This window comes from Peromyscus eremicus, chromosome 1, assembly GCF_949786415.1.
Source record: "Peromyscus eremicus chromosome 1, PerEre_H2_v1, whole genome shotgun sequence".
Classification (NCBI taxonomy): Eukaryota; Metazoa; Chordata; class Mammalia; order Rodentia; family Cricetidae; genus Peromyscus; species Peromyscus eremicus.
In genome coordinates this window covers 79,845,252-79,866,861 of record NC_081416.1, presented here as the reverse complement: position 1 = coordinate 79,866,861, position 21,610 = coordinate 79,845,252, and the positions used below count along the sequence as shown (strand labels likewise).

Here is a 21,610-nt window from a genome sequence, read left to right as displayed (position 1 = left end):
ACTCTCCTAGACTTTCCTTCTACCCATCTAAACCTTACATAAATGCCAAGGGTTGAGTCAGTTTGCTTGTCCTCCATCGACTTTTCCCGACCAAGCCAGACCACAGACATCTCTGGTAAAACCACATGCAACGTGTATAAAGTGAGGACATGACCACTCCAGGGTAAGGTTGAGGAGAAGGTTTTTAGTGTAGATATGAGGACAAGCATAGCCAGAAGCATTTAGAAGAGCCCAGAGAAGGGAGAGATAATAGTACACTGGACATGGCCAACAGACTAAACCAGGTGTGAGAGGAGAGAGTGGGGAGAGCGAGAGAGGAAGAGAACGAGTGTGGACAAAGGTGACCAGGAGAGGGGGGCAAAAGACCCCACGGCCAAAATGGCGGGAATCAGAAGCTGGGAGAAGGGAAACGGGTCGTGGGCAGGGTGAGAAGAGCCACAGGTACTGAGGGAGCCTGGAGGCCAGCTTGTGCTTTGTATGCTAAGAGGCCTCACAGTTAGCCATTTGTCCTTTTGGACCTAGCACAGAGATCTTTCTCTCTCTTTCTCCCTCCCTCCCCCCTTCCCTTCTCCCCCTCTCCCTCCCTCTCTTCCCCCCCTCTCCCTCTCTCCCTCTCTCTGCCACATTTGATACAGGATCTCCTTGTATCCTTTGATACAAGCTGGCCTTGGCCCCTCCAATCCTCCTGTCTCAGTCTATGAATTGCTGGGATCACAAGCATACACCATAATGCCTGGCTCCTATTTCTCTTAAAAGCCCCAGTGTTGGAGGCAGGCTGAAGTGGGGCTGACTCCCACCTGTCCCTCTGTAGGTCCTTGCTGTTGCTTGAGCTCTCTGGGTAACAGTTGCCACCGTGCCATTTCAAGTGGGAACAGGAACAGACTCATGCCACTGGGTGCCTGACAGTCTGATGGTGGTGTCACGCCTGTACTAAAGAAGGAGCTGAGAACGCTGAGTTTGTGCTGTTTTGCCCCCTGGAAAGTGTGTGCCTGTGGCTGTGGGGCCGCTTGGACGCAGGAGTCAAGTCAAATGTTCAGAATGAATGGCTGGGTTCCCTCTTCGCCCACAGTCATGCAGTCGTGGGCAAAACCAGAGGCACTTGGTGCCGGCCAGCTCCACGTCCACTCCTTCCCTTGTTTCCATGCCCCCTTCTGGGTCATTTCCCTGGTCTTTCTGACTCACTGACTCCCCCCATCTTTCTCTCATCTGTTCACTTGCTGGCATCTTGAGATCAGAGACCCTGGCATGCGGCTTCAGGTTCATTGCTAAGAGGAAGCCTGGCTGCTTTCATCTCAGAGCGCCTATTCATCCTGTTATTTAACACTGCCTCACAGACACAAAGATGGAGAGTCTTGATAATTAAGTCATTTCAGCGGAACGCCAAAGAAACCTCAGCGGAGTGGAGGGTTCTGTGTGATACAGTGAAAATGAGCTGGGCTAGGTTTTGACTATTTAATGAGCTTTCTGAAAGTAATTACTTGAAACGTGGGTCCATTTGACTAATATTTTCCTTTTGTTTTCTTTCTTTCTTCCTTTCTTTTTTCATCTCCCGAGTACTTTGCTGAGAAACGCAAATGGCATCTGAATGAATACATCCTTTGAGTTGGGCAAATGTCAGTGTTTCTTATGATAGGAGGAAGGGGGTTTGAAGATGTAGAAACTGTCCCCATCAGGTGCACCAGTAACCACATAAAACTCACTCTTGAACCCAAACAGAGCCTATGACATTTTTAATGTGAAGTTCAAGGCCACATTGGAGCTTTGAATTGATTCGCCAGGTGGGATTTTGCTCTGGGATAGACATCATTTTCAGGCTTCTCTCCCATAGAGACCTGGCTAGGAAACTGTCCCTGGGATGAAACTCCAGCAGTAAAACCGGTGGATATTCTGCATCGTGCTCCCTCTCCTAAGTCATCGGAACAATCATTTCTCAGCAGCTCCCACTTCCTGGCCTGAAATCTATTCAATGTTTTTTTTTTTCTCTCTCTCTCTCTTTTAGCTAATGACCAAACACCCAGGCAAGCGTCTGGGTTGTGGGCCTGAAGGGGAACGAGACATTAAAGAACATGCATTTTTCCGGTATATTGACTGGGAGAAACTCGAACGCAAGGAGATTCAGCCACCATATAAACCCAAAGCTGTAAGTAAACTCCCCTCTCTGGCTGCCTGGTCCTCAGGCACAACCTGCTCTTGGTTTTGCGGGTGCATGCTCTCCATGCTTTCTGAGGTGTGGACATCAGTGCATCCACTTGAATATGTCTGTAGATGCCTCCCTTCCCGGGTGCTCCGAGTCACTGGACACCCACATGGAGGTTTCTGTTGCAAAGGCAGGCCTCTGTAAATGATGGGAAAGACAATTGATATAGAGGTTTTTGTTGTTGTTGCTGCTGCTTTGATTCAATTACTGTAACTGTTTGAGGTGACACTTTGGGGGAGTGGTTCTTAGGTGAGCAGAGTCCAGACTTCTTTCAGAATTGTGATACAGAATCTAATTTTGCCCTCCTTCCTTCCTCAGTTCAACTGTGTCATTTTCTCTTCAGACTGACATTGAAAAGGTCATGTTGTTTATCTCAATGGTATTTAAATTGAATTCTGAAACATAGGGTACTACCTCTCATTCGGTGACTGAGAGCGGTTCACCAGACAGCCCTTTCCCCAGGTGAAGGAGAAGGAAGCAGAAGTTGAGACTCCTGACCCACAGATCTCTGGGAGGCTGGGGTGTAGACTAGGCTTTCATACGCTTGTCATGTCAGAATAAACACTTCCCATCCCCTATAGTCCATGGGAGAAATCTGCTGCTCCAAAGACCCAGCAGGGTTCTTGCTAGTTTCTGGGGTGGGAGGGTGGGCATTTGCCCCTGTATGAATAAGATCTGTGAGTCTATGGGGTGGATGTTTCTTTGTTAATGTTAAGTACGGCCCCAACCTGGTGACTTTATTATGTGTTGTGAAACTACTGAGTGAGGCTGAAAAGCGAGCATAAACATTGTCATTGAAACCTGAAGTTGTAAGGGTCTCTGGTGTTCAGATGAAGAAGGTGATAATGATAGTTATTTCAATGTGATAATTGCTAATTTCTTGAGCATTTATTATGTGCTAGGTGCCATGTTAAGCACTTCACATACAGCATCTAATTAAACCCTCACAACAGCCTAGAAGGTGGGGGCTATTGTTCTGGGATGTGGGAGAAGAAAGTGGATAGTCGTGGAGGCTAAGTGCTCTGACCACAGTCACCTAACTGCTGTGGTATGGGATGAAGGGAGAACCGTATCCTGGACAGTCTACCTCCAGTGGAAGCTTTCTAGAATGTCTAGGGAAAAGGGACAAGAAAATTTCCCAGGTGGTTCTCACAACTGCCCTGTAGAACTGCCCTGTCTCTTTGCTCCAGATGTCTGGAACCACAGCTCTGCAGCACCCCTGCTGAGCCTCTTTCGGAATGCATCTGGGTGCTGAGAAGCCAGCTTCTGTGGAAGCAGCCAGTCCATGTTGGGACTTTTCTCCATTGTTGAATATTATAAATTAACACCTAATCAATCTTCCCTAAATGTCCAGACCCACCTTCTCTGAACCCTCTGGAAACTTGTGGGCTTATATTTGGAATTCTGACATCCTGACTAAACCCCTCCTGAAAGCACACCCATGTGACATTATTTCTGAGTATCCTATCATTCACCTTAAAACAATAACGCAGACCGGAGCACGGCATTTCTAACGGTATCTGACCAGCAGATGCTGTCTCTTGACTATTTTAGAGATGGTAAAACTAGTCAAGTGCTCTCTGACCTACTTATTTTTTATCCTCTGTAGCGTAGCAAGATAATGGTCTCTGCATTGGAGGATCATTATGATACACAAAAGCGCTTGGGATAAGCCTGGGACATGACAGGTTCTCAAGGAGAGTTGATTATAGTGGTCAGTGATGTCATAGAGTAGTTAGTATCTTGGGTTTAGGATCTTTGCGGGGCAAGTTAATGGTACTATCCCTTAAAGGTAGTTTCTGTGCTCAGTCTTGGGGTGAAGATGGGACCACATGTCCTTGGCAGTACAGCTGACTTTTCTGAACCCTTTGGGGATAAATCTTTGTTCAGGAAACTGGTGAGTCAGGGGAAAGGCAGCAACCTGTGTGTGTGTGTGTGTGTGTGTGTGTGTGTGTGTGTGTGTGTTATGTGTACAAGTGTGTGTACATATTTGTGTACAAAAGGTATGCATGTTCATGTGGAGGTCTGCAGCCAGCTGCTGGAATCTTCTTTGATTGCTTTCCACATTATTCACTGTGGTAGGGTCTCCCAGTTAAAACCAGATCACTCATAGAACTGGTCTGGCTAGCCAGGTTGCTGTGAAGACCTTGTCTCTGCCTCCTAAGATCTGGAATTACAGGTGGACTGCCACACACACCCAGCATTTGTATGACTTCAGGAGAACCATGTCCATTACTACTGAACCCACTGAACGTGTCAGAGCTGCAGACCGGTGGTTTTCAAATGATGGTCCCTGGGCCAGCACTGACAGCATCGATAGAACCATGTTCAAATTAAATGGCTAGGACCCAACCCTAGACACCCTGAATCAGGAAGTCTGGTAGCAGAGTTTGATGCTGTGGGTCCAGGAAGCCCTGCAGGGACTCTGGGGTGTGCTCTAGGCTAAGTATCACTCAGGCAGGGAAGAGAGGCAGAAGCCAGAGGAAGGTGGCAGAGAGAACAGCTAGTTACAAGAGAGACTGGCTCTCTGCCATTTGGGGATGGGGTGGTGACTTCTGGCATACATCCCAGACAGAGTTTCAGGCACATCAAAGAAAGAAGGAAGGCTGTGGTGTACGGTAGAAGGAAGGCTGTGGTGTACGGTAGAAGGAAGGCTGTGGTGTACGGTAGAAGGATGGAAGGCCAAGGGGAAGAGCTGAGGCTCAGCAAGGCCCAGGCTTCACGCTCCCATTAGAAGCTGGGGACCAGGACTTCTTAGCTGAAATCTCACAATTTCTTCATAATTGACAACAAATGTTTAAAAATTAAACAGAGTTCAGGGCAAATAAAAACACATCCATGGCCCACATGTGGCCCATGGACTGCCAGTTCGTAACCTCTGTGAGTGCTGATAGGTCAAGTCCGGGCAACATTTAGCTGGTTCTTGTTAGTACTATTTGTGAGCAGTTAAGAGTTCATTCTGACTGGGATGATATGTGTGACTATTTCTGCTAATGGTCACAGGCTGGAGAGATAGCTCATGCGGTAAAATGCTTGTCACATAACCACGAAGACCTAAGTTCCATCCTCAGCTCCCATACAAAAAATAAAAAGCCAGTGCAGTGGTTCATACTCAGTCCTGGGGAGGTGGAAACAGGGCGTCTCTAAGGCTTGTAGACAAACCAAACTAGCTGAGCTGAAGAGTTCCAGGCCAATGAGATACGCTGTCTCAGAAAACAAATTGGATGACTCCTGCAGAATGACACCAGAGATTGTCCTCTGGCTTACACACACACTTATGCATACATGGGTACCTGCACACACACACACACACACACACACACACACACACACAGCATGCATGGGTATGTACATGAACATCTAGTCTGTGTCTGGCTCACAGACGACAGGAAAAAGTAGCTGTCTTTATCATTAATCATACAAGTACCATCAATTATTAAGTTATTAATTAACATCAATAATTCTTCTTACATTAATTATGTAATTGAATAATTATGAGTAACAGTCAACCACAATCTTCAACTGTTCCACTTTGGTATTATTTCTAACCACACAATATCCTGAGTCCCCTCATGTGGGTTTAATAATGTCTTTCAAAATACAATAACCAGTCTAGGGCATGTGTTTCCAGATATTTCACCACCAGCCCAGATAGATTTAGAAATACATTTGTTCCACAGTATCTGTAGGGGATTGGTTTGAGGATACAAAAACCCATGGAGACTCAAGTCTCTTATATGAACTAGGCAGTATTTAAATGAAACCTATGCATATCCTACTTTAAATCATTTCTAGATTAGTTATTATATATAATAAAAGTAAATGACATATAAACAGTTGTTATTCTTTATCATTCAGAGAGTGTACTAGTTTACTTTCTACAGCTGTGATAAAACACCATGACCAAGGCCATTTATAAAAGAGAAGAGTTTATTTGGGCTTATGGTTCCAGAAGGATAAGAGTCCAAAATGGCCACAAGAAGCAGGCATGGCAACTGCAGCAAAAGCTGAGGGCTCCCATCTTAAACAGCAAGCATGAAACAGAGTGAACTGAGAATGGTACATGACTTTGAAACCTCAAAGAAGGCCCACCCCCAGTGACACGCCTCCTTCAGCAAGGCCACACCTCCTGAACCTACCCAAACAGTTCTACCAACCAGAGGCCACACATTCAAACCTTTGAGCCTGTAGGGCACATTCTCATTCAAACCACCACAGAAAATGAGTTCCCTGTGTGTCCATGCATTTGATGAATATGCAACACTTTATCCTTGTATTTCTAAATTATTTGGGGCTGTGGAGTCCAGACTGGCCTCGAAGTCATGATCTTGCAGCCTCAGCTTCCCAAATGCTGGGATTGCAGGCACATGAGGTTGCATCTACCTCTAAAAATTATTTCTGAGCCACAGTTATCTGAAGTGTGTGTGTGTGTGTGTGTGTGTGTGTGTGTGTGAGCTCATGCATACATATACACAGAGGGCTGACAACCATAACAAACGCATGGTCCACCCATTTTGATTCTTCCTGCTCATGTTCCTCTTATATTGCAGATCCAGGTTTTATTGTCTCACCCCCACCCCAGGATCTGTGCTTCCTCATCCTTCTTATCTGCTTGTCATCTCTGAAATGCCTGTGGCAAGTGTGCAGAGTTCCATGTGCCTTGTGGGATATTAAAAGCCATGTGTGTACCTGTCAACATGCCTGATTTATGCATGCTATTAAACGAGTTCAGGGAGGGAAAATACAAGAGGCAGAAGCAGAGGACTGTATTCAAACATCAGTGAAGGGTGCTATTATGGGTGGTTCATTAAAATCACTTTAATGGGTTTTGTTTGTTCTCAGTGCTATCTTTTACTGTAGCAAGGAGCAGGTTAGCAGTGCATTGTTTGGAACTATACTAAAAGATACTAGGCTTGTTGTATTGTCATAAGGTATACAATAATGGTGTATGTGTGTATGTGTGAGTGTGGTCCTATGGGATGAGGCACACATACTCATGGACGTGGGATCTGGTGGTTAATATTGCCTACCTCTGGCCCACTCCACCTTATTCTTTTGAGACAGCGTCTCTCACTCCATCTGTAGTTCAATGTTTCATGTAGGCTGACCGGTCCAGCAAGCTCCCTGGAATCTCCTATCCTCCCCATTCCTCATCACTAGGATTACAGATTAAAAACACCAAGCTGGGCTGTTTTTACATGGGTGCTGGAGAATGGAACTCAGGTCCTCCTGCTTGTGTGGCAAGCCGTTGACCGACTGAGTCATCTCCCCACCTCCATACCATAGTGTCTTTAATGTGTATCTGGTCACAGTAATCTCTTGCTTGCAACCCCCTACCAGCTTTGTGGTACCTCATGATAATACCTATTGGTCTTTGGAATATGTGTCTTTTGAGTCTTTCCAGGACCAGCTGTCCCTCCCACAGTCTGGGCTCCTAGCTCCAAGGACCAGCACTCCTGGGTTTCTTTTATTTCTTTAACATCCAACTTAACATCTTTGCCAGCTTTACCTATGGGAAACCATTGCCTGGGATGCCCAGAGCCCTTCCCATGCTTCTCTCCCTCCCTCCTGGAGGCTAGGTGTTGCCTCATTTAATCCAAAGAACATCACCTCCTCAGGGAGGCTCCTCTTGATTCCTGAGTTGGGACCTGCTTCCAGCCTGTTCACAAACTCATCCCATGTTCTTGCAATTGTTTGCTCAATTTAACATCTGCCGTTTCAACTAGACTGTGGTTATGGCTTTTCAATGTCAGAGTCAATGCCTAGCTTAAGTTTTAGCACATAATAGGTGCTGGAAAATTTTTACTGAATAAATGAATAAATGAATGAATGGCCATAAAACGGGATGCTGTAACACACCATGTTATGGGGCATAAAGGATTCTTTAGAGCTGTGTATTAGCATGAAAGATGTTTTTCTTATGTACAGCAGGGTGTCTCCGATAAATTGGTTGTTGTGTAAGTTACTATCGCATTTATAAAGGACTATAATTTCCCTGCTGCACCACAAGCTGTCATGGCTCCTTTTGGCTGCACAGTGTGCACAGGGAGAGGATGCTACAGAAGGATCTGAAGGTGTGGTGCATTATACCCTTGGTGCTCCATCCAGAGCGCTGCAGATGGCTGCTATTTGTCCTTGCACAGGTGGTCCAGTGCATTAGCTTATCAATGCTCCTTTTCCATGCATGCACACGTCGCCTGGAAGTCTGGTGCAAACAGAGAGTCTGATCCAAACTGCTGAGGGTGGAGCCCAAGATTTTGCATTCCACGCAAGTTCCCTGTTGCTAGACCAGAAGGCGAAGGAGGGAACCATGTATGCATCGAGGACTGGGGCATGAATAAGGTGTTAGAAACACATGTAAGAGCTGTAAGACAGCTTGCCGGGGATGTCTGATGGATACCAGAGTGTAGGCATCTGAGCTCAGTGAGTAAGGAGAAAAACCAGAGAGGCTATGGGAGGGAGAGATGGTGCTGAGCACTGTAAGATCTTCGGCTTTTAATACAAACTGTGAGTAGAGAAATAATGACCTAACACTAGGCTTTAAAAGAATTACCCTGGCTAATGAGGGGACAAAAGTGTGACATCGAGGAGAGCAGCTGTGGAGGTTCTGTCAATAATCCAGGCAGGAGGCTGTGAGAACACGGGCAGGATGGAGCCAACTGAGAGCCGTCAGAGGGATGCTCACTTCCGCATCCTCAGCCCCTCTGCCATTCCTGGTATCTTGTAGGCAACTCAGTACCTGTTATGGCACGGAAGACAGGTGAACAGGAATCCCCTCAGATCACACAATTGTTCTTTAAGTAGGAAGCCCAGCAGCCCAGGGTTTGGTCCCAGTGGAAGAAGTGTGATCCAAGGGAGTCGCTCTCCGGAGAGCGCCTGCTGCTCAGAGCACAGCTGGCAGGGCCCAGAGTAGGTTGTGGCTGTCCTTGTAAGTTGTATTCCTTCTGTCAGTGAGAGGATGCAGTGGTCTAGGCAACTGTTGGTGCTGAGAGCTACGGCCAGGGCAGCCCTGTGCCTGGAAGATGCATCTCAGAATTTTGCTGGGCAATAGTAGAAGGCGCTTCAAGGCTGTGCCTTCTCGGGTATTTGTATTTTACTGTGAAATGGTGCACTAATGTCATGCTATGAGAAATGCAAGTGCACCATGGTGGATTTGAAATGCCTGTTTGAGACTTTCATGTGGTTCCCATGTTATGATGAAGTCCTGGCACCCTGCCTCTGAGAGGCTCCCAGGAATGTCCTAATGCACGCCTTACAGAGGTCTGCTGCTCCAGCTGCCCCATTGAGATGACCTTGGGGTCAGTTTATGCAGGCATCAGTGTAGAAGCAGCTGTCTGAAGGGCACAGGGAAGGGAAGGCAGGCGCAGGACATCTGTTTCATAAAGTCCATGGAGTCTTAGGTGCTAGCATGTGTATACACTTGTCCTCCTGCTCATGAGTGTGGCTGAATTAGTTCCTGGAAATAGGAGCAGTCCGATCATGAATTCTCTCTGAGAAGTAAATATCAAGATCATCTTTCAGCTGGTCCTGTTGTTGCAGGCCCATAATCACAACCACTCAGAAGGCTTAGACTGGAGGATTGCAAGTTCAAGACCTGCCTGGTTGGAATAAATTTGGGCTAGTGTGATACAGGGAGACCCTGTCTCAAAAGAAAAAAATAAAAAGACCATTAACTATTAGTTCCATGATAGTGTTTGCCTAGCATGAAAGAGACCCTGAATTCAGTCTCCAGTGCCAAAGTAGATCATCTTCCTCTCCCTCCTTGCATTGACTTGTGAACAACCATCCAGCTTGGTCCCTCCTTCTTCCCTCTCTAGCCTGCATGTCGGGCCTCCCACCTCTTCTACAGGCTGACTCCTGTCATTCCTGCCCTTGTTACTCATTCTTATCTTTACTATTTACATAAAGCTCATCATCTCAAGACATTTCCATATCAGGAGAGCCTAGAACTCTTTCAAGATATAAAGCTCCTTGCACAGTCCCTTGGCCCCTTTGAGTTCTATGCCAAAATTTGCACATAAATGGCTGGGTCTGGGAAGATGGCTTAGTGGGTAGAGAGCTTGCTGCAGAAGCATGAGGACTTGAATTCAAATCTCTAGAATGCACTTATGAGTTGAGTGCATTGGTCACAATGGCATGTGTTTGTAACAACAGTCAGATGGGAGACAGAGACAAGAAATCCCAGAAGCCCATGTCAACTATCCTGGTCTACACAGCTGTGAACAAGGAGACCCTGCCTAAAATCCAAAATAAGGTAGACATCAAGGACTAACCCTGGAGATAGTCTTCTGACCTCCATATATGGATTACAGCACATGTACGCCCACACTCACACACATGAATGTATACACACGCAGACACACAGACATGCGTGCATGCACACATACACACACACACACACACACACACACACACACACACACACACACACACATGTACACGAAACAAACATGCATTTGTCCATATCCTTTGAGAGTCCAAAGGCGCCACTGCTTCCGGAAGAGCTCCTGCCTATAGGACTTGCTTTCTCAGTGGCTCTGTCACTTGAAAGCATTGTTTATCAAGTCAAAAGCTTCAGTGCCCCTTAATGAGCTGCAGCTCTGTTCGTGTGACATTCTTCTCCAAACCCAATTGCCCTTTATACTGTATGAGCAAGTGTCTCTGTGTGCATGTGGCGGAAGGTGTGTTTGATGTCCTGACATTTCTGAATTGAAGCCAGAAAGTGTAACCTTTGTGTGTTTGCTATTCAGACTCCAAATTCAAGGCTTAAGGAAGGGATCTAACTTCTACTCAGTATGATTTATTTAAGCACTGAACTTAACTCCAACTTAACCCCCTCCAAAGTACCAAATACTCAAGAGAACAATAGCTATTTGAACAGTGTGACTTAAAGTAATTCTCATAAAACCCATATTGTTCAAACATATTAGAAAATGTATTGAGTTCTTGCCTGTGCTGGACACTGTCCTGAGCATCTTTCAGGTGTCACCTCATGTCATTGTCACAATAGCTCTTTGACATAGGTGTTGTTATCACCATGTTACAGATGATGGAGGGGAGCTTGGAGAAGTTAAAAATCTGCTCACAATCTAGCAGTAGAGGGTAGCAGAGCCAGGACTTGAACTTTGAACTCTGTACTGCCTAGAATCCTTGGAAAGATTATTGGGTGAATTTGGAGCACTGGGTAGGGTCTGGGATCGTGCTAATGGAATGACAACTAATGGTGTTTATTACATAATAGGGAAAGCCTGAGAATTCTTACAGTTCAAATGATTTAACATTTATTTTGAACTACTGTAACAAATAAGTAGTGTATTCGCACCTTTTGCAGTTCACTGGCAGAATTGGAAAAGATGTGAATTTCCTACTTCTGAAAGCTTGGGTTTCCAGTCTAACAGAGACAGTGGACATGGACTCAGAGCAGGGTGGGACAGCATCCTAATGGAGGATCCAGGGTTAGGCTCTGGAAAGAGGAGATACTTCTGTAGTACACACTGGAGGTTCTACGTGCACGTCTGTGGTGCAGAGTCTGCAAAGTCCATAACAAAAATACTGGAGTGTGTTCATATACTAGTCAACAGGTAACCCAGAGTCATTTAGAGAGCCTGAGATCTATCTTTCTATCTTTCTTCCCATCTTCTCCCTGACCCCATGCAGAGTCCATTTAAATTAAAGATCAAATCAGGTTCCCTTCAGATATTTGGAATTTTAGCAGGTGCCTGGGCCAAGTGAAATTCTAAAATCACATGCTAAGTGTGTGACTTTGAGCTGACTCCTGGAAGGGAAGTCAGCAATTGAACTGAAATGATGGATGGGATGCTTCATGCTCAGAGAGATCGTGGAACTGTTAGGATGTGTCTGGCAATAATTAGTGGAATACAATAGAAGTCAAGAATTGAAAGATTGCCTTGGAAGGGAAAATTCAACTCCAACCAATGAACAGAGGGCCAGAGGTTTGTCTAAGTGACTCATTCAGGGAATATGACAGAGCTAAGATGCAGGGCTTTATTCATTATTCATTATGCTATTTATATCTATAACATTAAAAACAAGTCAGCCATGGTCATCAAATTATTTACTTTTCCTAGAGAATGTAGACCTGTATGAACCTGACTGAGCACATTGTACCCACACAAGAACCCCTTGAGAAAGGAGTTAATGTTCGTTTTCCCATACATCTAAGGAAACACACTCAGACTCACAAGCTAAGCAACATACCCATGGTCATCCAGCAACTAAGTCTGAGCTCTTTGCTATTGTAATGTTTCTTCTCTCATCAATCAAACTTAGCCACACAGATGTGAGGCTTAAATTTCTCTTAGTCTAAACTTTTCTTCACAGACCTCCCTGAGGAATAGTCCCAGTTGGGTAGATAGTTGGTAGGACCATTTCTTGAATCTTTGGCCAACCCCCACTTAGGCTCTAATAATAATCACAGTATCCCAGAAAGCTCATGACTAAAGGATGAGAAAACTCAAGAAGAGAAGTGAGAGGATCCAGGGAGACTGTCCATCAAAACGAAAAGTGGACCACAAGGCAAATGGAGCCATAACTCAACATCTTCAACATCAGCTTTGTTGTTTAGCAGATGAGTGAGGATGGGCAGTAAGGAGCCTCCTCAGATGCAGTCTTTATGACCTCATCTGGGCCTTTTGCCTTCCACGCCATCTTTTCCTAAGCCCCTTGGGCAGGCCCTGAAGCTTCTTTCCTCTCAAGACCACATCTCCTGAGTGACTGGAAAAATTGAGAAGTGTAGGTGGGCTTAAACGAATGCCCCTCAAATTCCTGGCCTATCAGGATATAGCTATGTTGATCATCATTATCTCCTCAATGTGTGACTTCCCTCAGTTTCTGCTCTGAACCCCATCTTCCCATCTCTCTGTAGACACACAGTTTCCCTCCACATTAACCAGAGCTCATGTGGTTGTAGTCAGGATCCTGGTTCCTGCTGAGTTTTAAGAGAAAACCTTAAATATTAAGATGTGGCTGGATCTATGGCCTCAAACAATGGGAAGGAGACTCCATTTCCCTCTCTCCTTCAAATGCTTCCTCTAACTCTAATCAACTGTTCCTCTCAGAAGACTTTGTGGTCCTTGGTTTGGTAAGATCTCGTCCCTTATGACAAATGCCTACCAGAAACTACTCCTAGGAGGAGAGGTTTATTTTGGCTCAGGGTTTGAGTCCATGGTTGGCTGTTTTCTTCTTTATGAGGCTGTCTGAGGCAGAGCACTGAAGCAGAAGGGCATGGTAGAGCAGAGCTGCCCATCACGTGGCAGCTAGAAAGCAGAGACAGGAAAGGGGTGGGCCAAAGGCACATCCCCAGCAACCTACTTCCTCCAGTGGTCCTACCTTCCGGTTCCGTCACCTCCAAATGTCCGTTCAAAATGTAAACGTAGTGATGGATTATGCATTGGACAGAGTCTTATGATCTAGAATCCCAGAAGTGTGCTTGACTGATCTCCAGACATCTCTTGATGTGATCAAGTTCACATTCGAGCTTAACTTTGTCTCAGGCCCATGGCAGCAAACAGCTTAGCTCCTGGAATTCCCAGAAACTTCCACCGAAAGAGCGCTTTCTCCTAAAATTCCTGGTAGCTTTAGACTTAATCTTATGAGGTGATAGTCAGCCATATGCTTCTCTTCAATTCCGTGTCACAGGGGGATGGGCTCTGCTAATTGGCTTGGCCTGGGTCATCTGTCCCCCTGAGCTAAGAGATGACTAGCTCTGTTCCTAGCTAAACAAAGCATAATGAAAAAGGAAGGATGTTTCTCTATTGCTAGAAGAGGAGATGTTTGCTGTGTAGACAAGACACGAGCTATCCATCCAACTCCTCTCTGGCCATCTTCTGCCAGCTTGTTTTTATTGTAAAAACCTCTTCTCGGGAACACGGCATCCCTCCTTACTGTGAAGCCAAGCCCGCCCCACCTAACTTTGCACACAAACTTAGGAAAGGTTGCTGGTTCTTGCTGGCTCTGGCTAGTGACGATTTGTTCTTTCTTCCTTTCTGGTGTGATCTGCTCCCGACACTCCATTGACATTTCTCCCTTTGAGTCATCAATGACCTGGAAATTGCCTGCTCTCACAGGCCTGAGGTCTTTCTTGACCTCATTACTTCAGACTTTGATCTTCCTTTCAAGAAAATCTGAAAATCTGAAAAAAATCAAACTTCGCATCCAAAGCTATGCAGTGAGTGAGCAGCTGAGATTAACCCCTCCACATTTCATAATGTAAGTGGTGGTGGTGGGGGTGCTCATGAGGCTCCACTCCCTGATTGTTATTCATGAGTGCCAGAAGGAGGGGTGTTGTTCTCTGCAGTGGTATAACCACAGGGAAGATGCTCATAATCCAATAAGTAAACAAATTCCACTTCCGATCCAATCTGAATGTGGGCCACCTCTGCTCCTTGCTTTCGTCTCTTCACCCTGGAGGTGACACTGATCAACACATTAAACTCTGCTTTATTCTTTTCATACGTTCTTGAGTGTATGAATACTGTTGACCTTTTGTGTCTCCAGGTTCTATTTCTGTGGATTCAACCAACCATGAATGGACATTTTTTTTTAATTTTATAATTTGATTTAATTTTACATATCAGCCACGGATTCCCCTGTCCTCCCTCCTCCTGCTGCCCCCACCCCCCAGCCCACCCCCCATTCCCATCTCCTCCAAGGCAAGGACTCCCCTGGGGATTCAGCTCAACCTTGTAGATTCAGTCCAGGCAGGTCCAGTCCCCTCCTCCCAGGCTGAGCAAAGTGTCCCTGCTTAGGCCCCAGGTTCCAAACAGCCAGCTCATGCACTAAGGACAGGTTCCAGTCCCACTGCCTGGGTGCCGACAATTTTTTTTTTTTAAAGAAATTAAATTTTGTGCCTCTGTAGATAGTGTTAGAACACTATCTTGACTTCATTCCTGGAATGGAACAGGATAATAACTGCTTGCACAGCGTTTGCATCCTTAGGTATTCTAAGTCATCTGATTCATACTCTATGTACATACATAGGTTATGTCCACATTCTGTATAAGGATTTGCAGCATCCAAGAACTGAGGTACTTAAAGAGACAAAAAGATATTTGGAACCAATCCACAATGGATTTTGAGGGGCAACTGTGTAGGTGTAAGCTAAATTCAGAATCTCTCCATTCTGTGTGTGTGTGTGTGTGTGTGTGTGTGTGTGTGTGTGTGTCTGTGCGCACGTGCGTGCGTGCGTACGTGCGTGCGTGCGTGCGTGCGTGCGTGCGTGCGTGCATGCGTACACTCCCATGGATAAGATGTGTGTAGGTGCACAGGTGCATGGAGGCTGGAGAACTTAGGTGTCATTCCTTGGGCTCTGTCCACCATTTTAATTATTTATTACTTATTTATTTGGGTCTTTTATTGGCCTAGTGCTCACCTTATTAACTTAGGCTGGCCAGCCAGTGAATCTGCCTGTCTCCACCCACTCAGTACTGGATTACTGGTGTTTCACCACTTTGCTGGACTTTTTCCATGGGTTCTGGGGATTGGATTCAGGCCCTAATGCTCCCATAGCAAGCACTTCAGCCACTTCTTTGCCCCCAGGCCTCTTCCTTTCAAGTCCTTCTTTCTGTTTTATGATTCTCCTGTCTCTCCAGCTACTCTTGGTAGAAACTTCAACTCTATAGAAAGCCATATTCGATGACAGTAGAATCTGGAGAATTAAGATCTGCCCTATAACCCAGAAAGGAAGATGACATAGCCTATTTGTTATTAACAATGTGTGTATCCTTAAAAACTAGCACAAAATTACCCTATCCCTAAATCCATTTTCGAAACAACTCAGAAGCGGTGTGTGGACCTGCTTGAAATGTCTTTCCAAGGGAGTGAGTCTCACTAGGACTAGAAATGGACCCTTCTTGCCTAAACACACAGTTTTCCTCTAATCTCTAATTGAAGTCCTAGGTCCTGCTTGCACCTTGCAGCTCATCCTATAGCTCACAGTTCCTCCCATACCTCACAGTACTCTCATACTTCACAGCACTCTCATTCCTTACAGTCCCCATACCTCACAGCCCTCCATACCTCATAGCTTTCATACCTCATAGCTCCCATTCCTCATAGCCTCCCACACCTCACAGCCCTCATACCTCATAGATTCCAATACCTCGTAGCCCCCCACACTTCACAGCTCCCCATACCTCACAGCCCTCAATACCTCACAACCCCCCATACTTCACAGCCCCCTGTACCACACAATCTCCCACACCTCACAGCCCCCCATACCTCACCAGGCGTGGACCTCAAAGTTGAAGTGGCCGATTCTTGCTACGCTTATAACTAACCAGAGTGGAATTTTCCATATCGGGTGGGTTAGAGCAGAGCCTCTGAGACCCACACTAGCCAGAGCACACCATGCCCATCCCATATGTTCACTGGCAGAACAGAATCAGCCCTTGGCATCAGATGTAGCTGTGCTAAATATTGGATGTGCATAAAACAGCAGCAACAGCTTTTATTCTAAAATCTTGATTACATTTGCACGTTTTTCTTAACAAGTTTTCTGTTTCATCTTCTTAGGATTTGGGAAAACAATTATTAAGATTCTAAAGAATTAATCAACAGAAGAGTGTCAAGGGCAGGGTCCAATTGCCCCACTCTGAGAGGCGCAATAACTATTTCAGTTTGCTACCTAGCTTCAAAACAAAATGAGTCTCTGTATTTTATACATGAAATCACATACAACCACCACCTTCGTTTGAGCTTATATACAGCTTTCAAGTACAAAGCTTCCTTTTAAGCTTGATAATAAACTTCACAAGAATGATGGCTGACCTTAATAAGTAGACTGACCCTAATGGTGAATCTTGTTCATGATCATAACACAGTAATAACATCATTAATAATGAAGCCTTCAATGTAAGTCGGGGACATCCTCCCACCATTGTGCTCATGAGGGAGGTAAATCCATCTGAACTTCACAGAACATGTGGATGCTGGGAACTCAGCTACTTGCTTACAGGTTACGTGGGGAATAATGAAGCTAGGCCCAGTCCTCAGGTCATCTTAGCTTACAAGGCCATGCTATGTGGTGGAATGTAGGCTCTGGGATAGTGGGGTGCTGTAGAAAACCTGTGACAGAACCAAAGCATCAATGGGTCTTGCCTCTTCTGATTTACTCCAGGAGGACCCCAAATATAGTGTCAATTTTTCAATTTTCCTGTTGAGACGAGATACTCTTTTCCCTACCTATCTCATAGATTGGTGGGAATTAGATCTTTAAAAGCAGACAAAAAGAAAGTAACTATGAGAATTTATTTGAAGCAGCAATGTGAATTTAGGGTGGATGGTGAGGAATAAATGGGAAAAGAAGATGCTTTGTTGACATAGAAAATGTTTACTGTGTATTCCATCTTGTCAGGTTGTTTTTTTTTTTTTTTAAAGCACATTAAAAATAATGATTCCAAACCTGCTTAAAAGATAAAAAGCATCCATCCACTTCTTCACCCAGTCATCTAGAACACAGACCAAAACAGTCACTTAACAAAGCGGTTAGGATCTGGGGCTTGGGAAATACCTCAGTGGGTTAGACTGAGGACCCGAGGACCTGAGTTAGAGTTCTCTGCATCCACATAAAAGCCAGGTTAACAAGATTCACTGCTAGGGTCATGTTAACGTCACTCATGCCTATAACCCCAACGTTGGGGAAGGGGAGACAGACAGATCCTGGCAGCTAGCTGCTGGCCAGGCTAGTTAAAATGACGAGCTTCTGCTTCAGAAACAAACTTTATCTCAAGGGACCAGGAGGATGCTGAAAATCCTTTTCTGGCCTCTCCACGTATTCACACAGAGTGTGCATCCTCACAGGCACGTGCAATCCCCTCACAAACGCACGCACACACGGACATAAAACAAATGGTGAGGTGGAATTGCAGTAGATTTTGTTTCTTTTGGTGCTTTTGAAAAGTTCGCTTTTACAAGGGGAGATGACTGACAGGAGGGGCCGAATCTGTCACCTGTGGGATCAAATCACAGACAGTCAGGCCCTGTAAGCACATTCCCTCATTGTACGATGAGCTTTTCATAGAGCTCTAGGTGGATTAAAGAGACATGATGCTTGGAAGTACTTAACACAGCACCTGGTTCATCATAAGCGCAGAACAGACTCCATTGCTGATCCATTCACTAGCATCGAGTGCCTGTACTGGGTCTTGGAAACGGAGTATTGAACAATTACAAGAAAAAGTAACTGTGCCTTCATGAATCTTATATTCTAGAGGAAATAGGAAATAGTGGGATAAACAAATGAATGTGTGAGACAGATTGCGATACATAGGTGGTGTGTTTCTCTGATAACATGGAACAGGATGTCCTGGTGGGGCATAAGAGATGAGGATGTGGGAGCTACCTGATTTGAAGGAGACAGAGAACAGTGTCTCTGAGGAGGTGGTGTTTGAACATATCTGGAGGAAAACAGAATGGGGCATGCTATTTTAAAATTATAATTAAGAAAACAGAAACAAAACAAACGGTATCAAACACAAAAGACCCTTCTTAGACTGGAGGGATGGTTCAGTGGTTAGTACACTTCCATAACAACTTGAGGGCTTGAATTTGAAGCCCCAGAATTCCTATAAAGCTAGAGAAGGTGGCTAAAGACAGGGAAACCCAAGAAACTCTCAAGGCAACCAGTCTGGAGTTTTTGGGGGACCCCCCAAAAGGCAGCAACAAAGAGACCCTGCCTCAAACAAGGTTGTCATTGTCATACACATTGTAATTTATAGAATGAAAACATATGATATAATTTTAGAATTATATGTAAAATAATATTGTTGGACATTCTTCCACATCTTTTTTTTTAATTTTTCAAAGATTTTTACACGGTGATACATCAAATAGATGTGTTGTTATTTAACTGTTTTCCCTGTTGTTTAATAGATGATTCTCATTTTTTCATACTGTGATGATCCCTTGGTTAACATCCTATGTCCACATGGGCTATGGGAACATAGGGGAGGGCCAGGAAAAGCCTGTAAGGATGTGACTCCCTTCTAGAGTCAGGGTGTATGGAAACGAGTGGGTACAGTGGAACAGGTGGGAGGCACAAGTTCTTCTTAGAGGAAACGTCCTGGACAAAGGTGGAGAGGAGACGTTTATGTGAGTATCCTCGGAACCAACGCAGGTCAATTTGGCTCTACTGTGGTGCAGGCTGGTGGATAGGGGCAGAGGGGCGATGGACCAGAAGACCATGCCAAGTACCGATAGGAAGCCATTCTAAAGAGTGTGGACTTTGAGGCCAGGTGTGGTGTCATATGCCTTTAATCTCTGTGAGTTCAAGGCCAGCCTGATCTACAAAGTGAGTTCCAGGCCAGCCAGGGCTACACAATGAGCCCCATCTCAAAACAAAACAAAATAAACGAACAAGCGAAGAGTGTGGACTTTGGGCGATGGGAGGTATTTGAGACAAAGCAAGCCAAAGGCCTAGAATGCTCCCCGCCATCCATAGTTCCCTTTTGTTACCTGTCAGTAACGGTGTCCAAAACCATTAGGTTATCATAAGAAGAAGAAAAAAAACTTTTAATGCAATATATTATTGTAATTGATCTGCTTTATTGTTAATCTTTTACTATGTCTAATTTATAAGTTAAATGAAAAAGCTGTCTATAGAGGGTTTGGTGTTATCTACCTTTTCAGGCAACCTGGGCCAGGGGGCTTGGAAAGTGGCTCCTGGGATAAGTATGTGGGTTCTACTGTCTTTTGGCATTTTGAATAATCCTTATGATGGGCGTAGCTGCACAAACACCACATCCATTTGTTTTCATGGTGGTGGGGATGGAATCCAGGGTTCTCCGCATGGGCAGTACACGCTTAACTGCTGAGCAACGCTCCAACCCCACGCTCAGTAGCCACACTCCAAGCTGTTGGCAACTTACTGCATCAGAAACTAGAAGGAGGTGGGCATGGCTGCTTTGTAACTGCTCACAGAGCAGCTTCTCTGTCTAGCCTTGTAGATCCACGAGCGAGCATTATTCTATCAGGCAAAACTGCTCACTCACTCCACTCCCAGAATAGGTGCCTGTGGTTTAAGTACCCTAGTTGGCTTCATCCCCTGTCCCTATGCCAGAGGCCTCTCTGGTGTACCCTGATGACAAGGAGGTTGGATTTGCTGCCAGTAGCTAAATGAGGCTAGAGTATCTACCCAGGACAGTCAGGGAGGCAGGTGTGGTCCAGGCTACGTTGATAATTAGATCCCAGCCACCAAGCTGCCCATTCTCTCCAAGGACACAGCAGACATAGAACAGATCCCAGGCTCTGCCTCCCAAGGGCTGACGTCTCCATTTAGGGAGCGCCCCTGAAACTAATGGGCAGTGACAGGTCCATTTGAAAAACACAGAAACACTTAACAGGGAGGCTGTGATCTGCCAGCCCGTAAGCTGCTTATTAGCAGGGAAATCACACCCCGTAGCAGCTCTGCCCCCTTCCTTAACCCCTACTTCCTGCATCTCCTCTGTGCTATCTCACTTAAAGATTTCATTGTTCTAGGAAGGGGTGGGGGTGGGGGTGCATAACTGCTAGAAGCTGTTTCTCAGCTCCTTTCTCAGCCTCTGGGGAGCCCTGCAAATCAGCAGCCTTCCTCCTAGTGGGGATGGGAAGTGGCTGGTTTTTTAAAGTAAAACAGCCCCTGAAGACTCCAGTGTTGGCTCCTTTGGGTCTTGACATCCAGGCCACAGAAAAAACAGCAGCAGAAATCCCTTATGACATGCCATCTTGCACCAGGGAGCCCTCTCAACTTGGCCATTTGCACAGAACCCTGTCCATCCTTTTTCCCCTCTGGACAACAAATAATCATTTGCATTCAATGTCCCTGGTTCCAGTCTAGCCCCCAACACTCTCCATTCCACATTGCATCCCCTACCAGCCTCCTGGCTTCCACACTGTCATTTCAAACTTACCAGGAAGGAAAACAAGGATCCAATCCCCTTCCCTGCAAGTATGTTCAACCCTGAGTGGTACTCCCTCTCCAAGCAGCTAAAGCCAAAGACTCAAGGACACCAACTCCTCCTTCAGTTCCCAACCCACCTGCACGTCACGTCAACACTAAGTGCAATGTGTTATAGCCCAAGTCCAAATGCATCTTCTCTGCAACCCGCTTCCTCCAAGCCCTCATCCTCTCTCAGCTAAACGTGTCAACAGTCTTCTACCTGGACACATTGTTCCTAGTGTCACCCCTGTCACACACAGCCTGCTCTGCAGACAACACTGGTGACCTCATTTAAACACAGCTGATCATGTCACTTAGAGCTTACCAAGCTGAGATGAAGATTCACTGTCCTTGCATGGCCATAGGGATCATGCTCGGGTTCCCGTCCCTCTCTGTGACCTCCCCTGTCCCTCCTGCCCCTTGGTCACTCTGCTCCCACTCTGGCTTCATTGGGGATGGCAGCAAGCACATTCCCGCCT

General features: G+C 45.6%; 1 protein-coding gene across 2 annotated transcripts in view; it reads left to right on the top strand.

Moving 5' to 3' along the window:
* Positions 1 to 21,610, top strand: part of Prkcb (protein kinase C beta) — a 239,535-nt gene that overhangs the window by 206,973 nt on the left and 10,952 nt on the right. For both annotated transcript variants that reach the window (XM_059267354.1, XM_059267345.1), the window contains exon 16: positions 2,000 to 2,140. In XM_059267354.1, the coding sequence (XP_059123337.1) occupies positions 2,000 to 2,140 (141 nt within the window). The remainder of the gene's footprint in view (positions 1 to 1,999; positions 2,141 to 21,610) is intronic.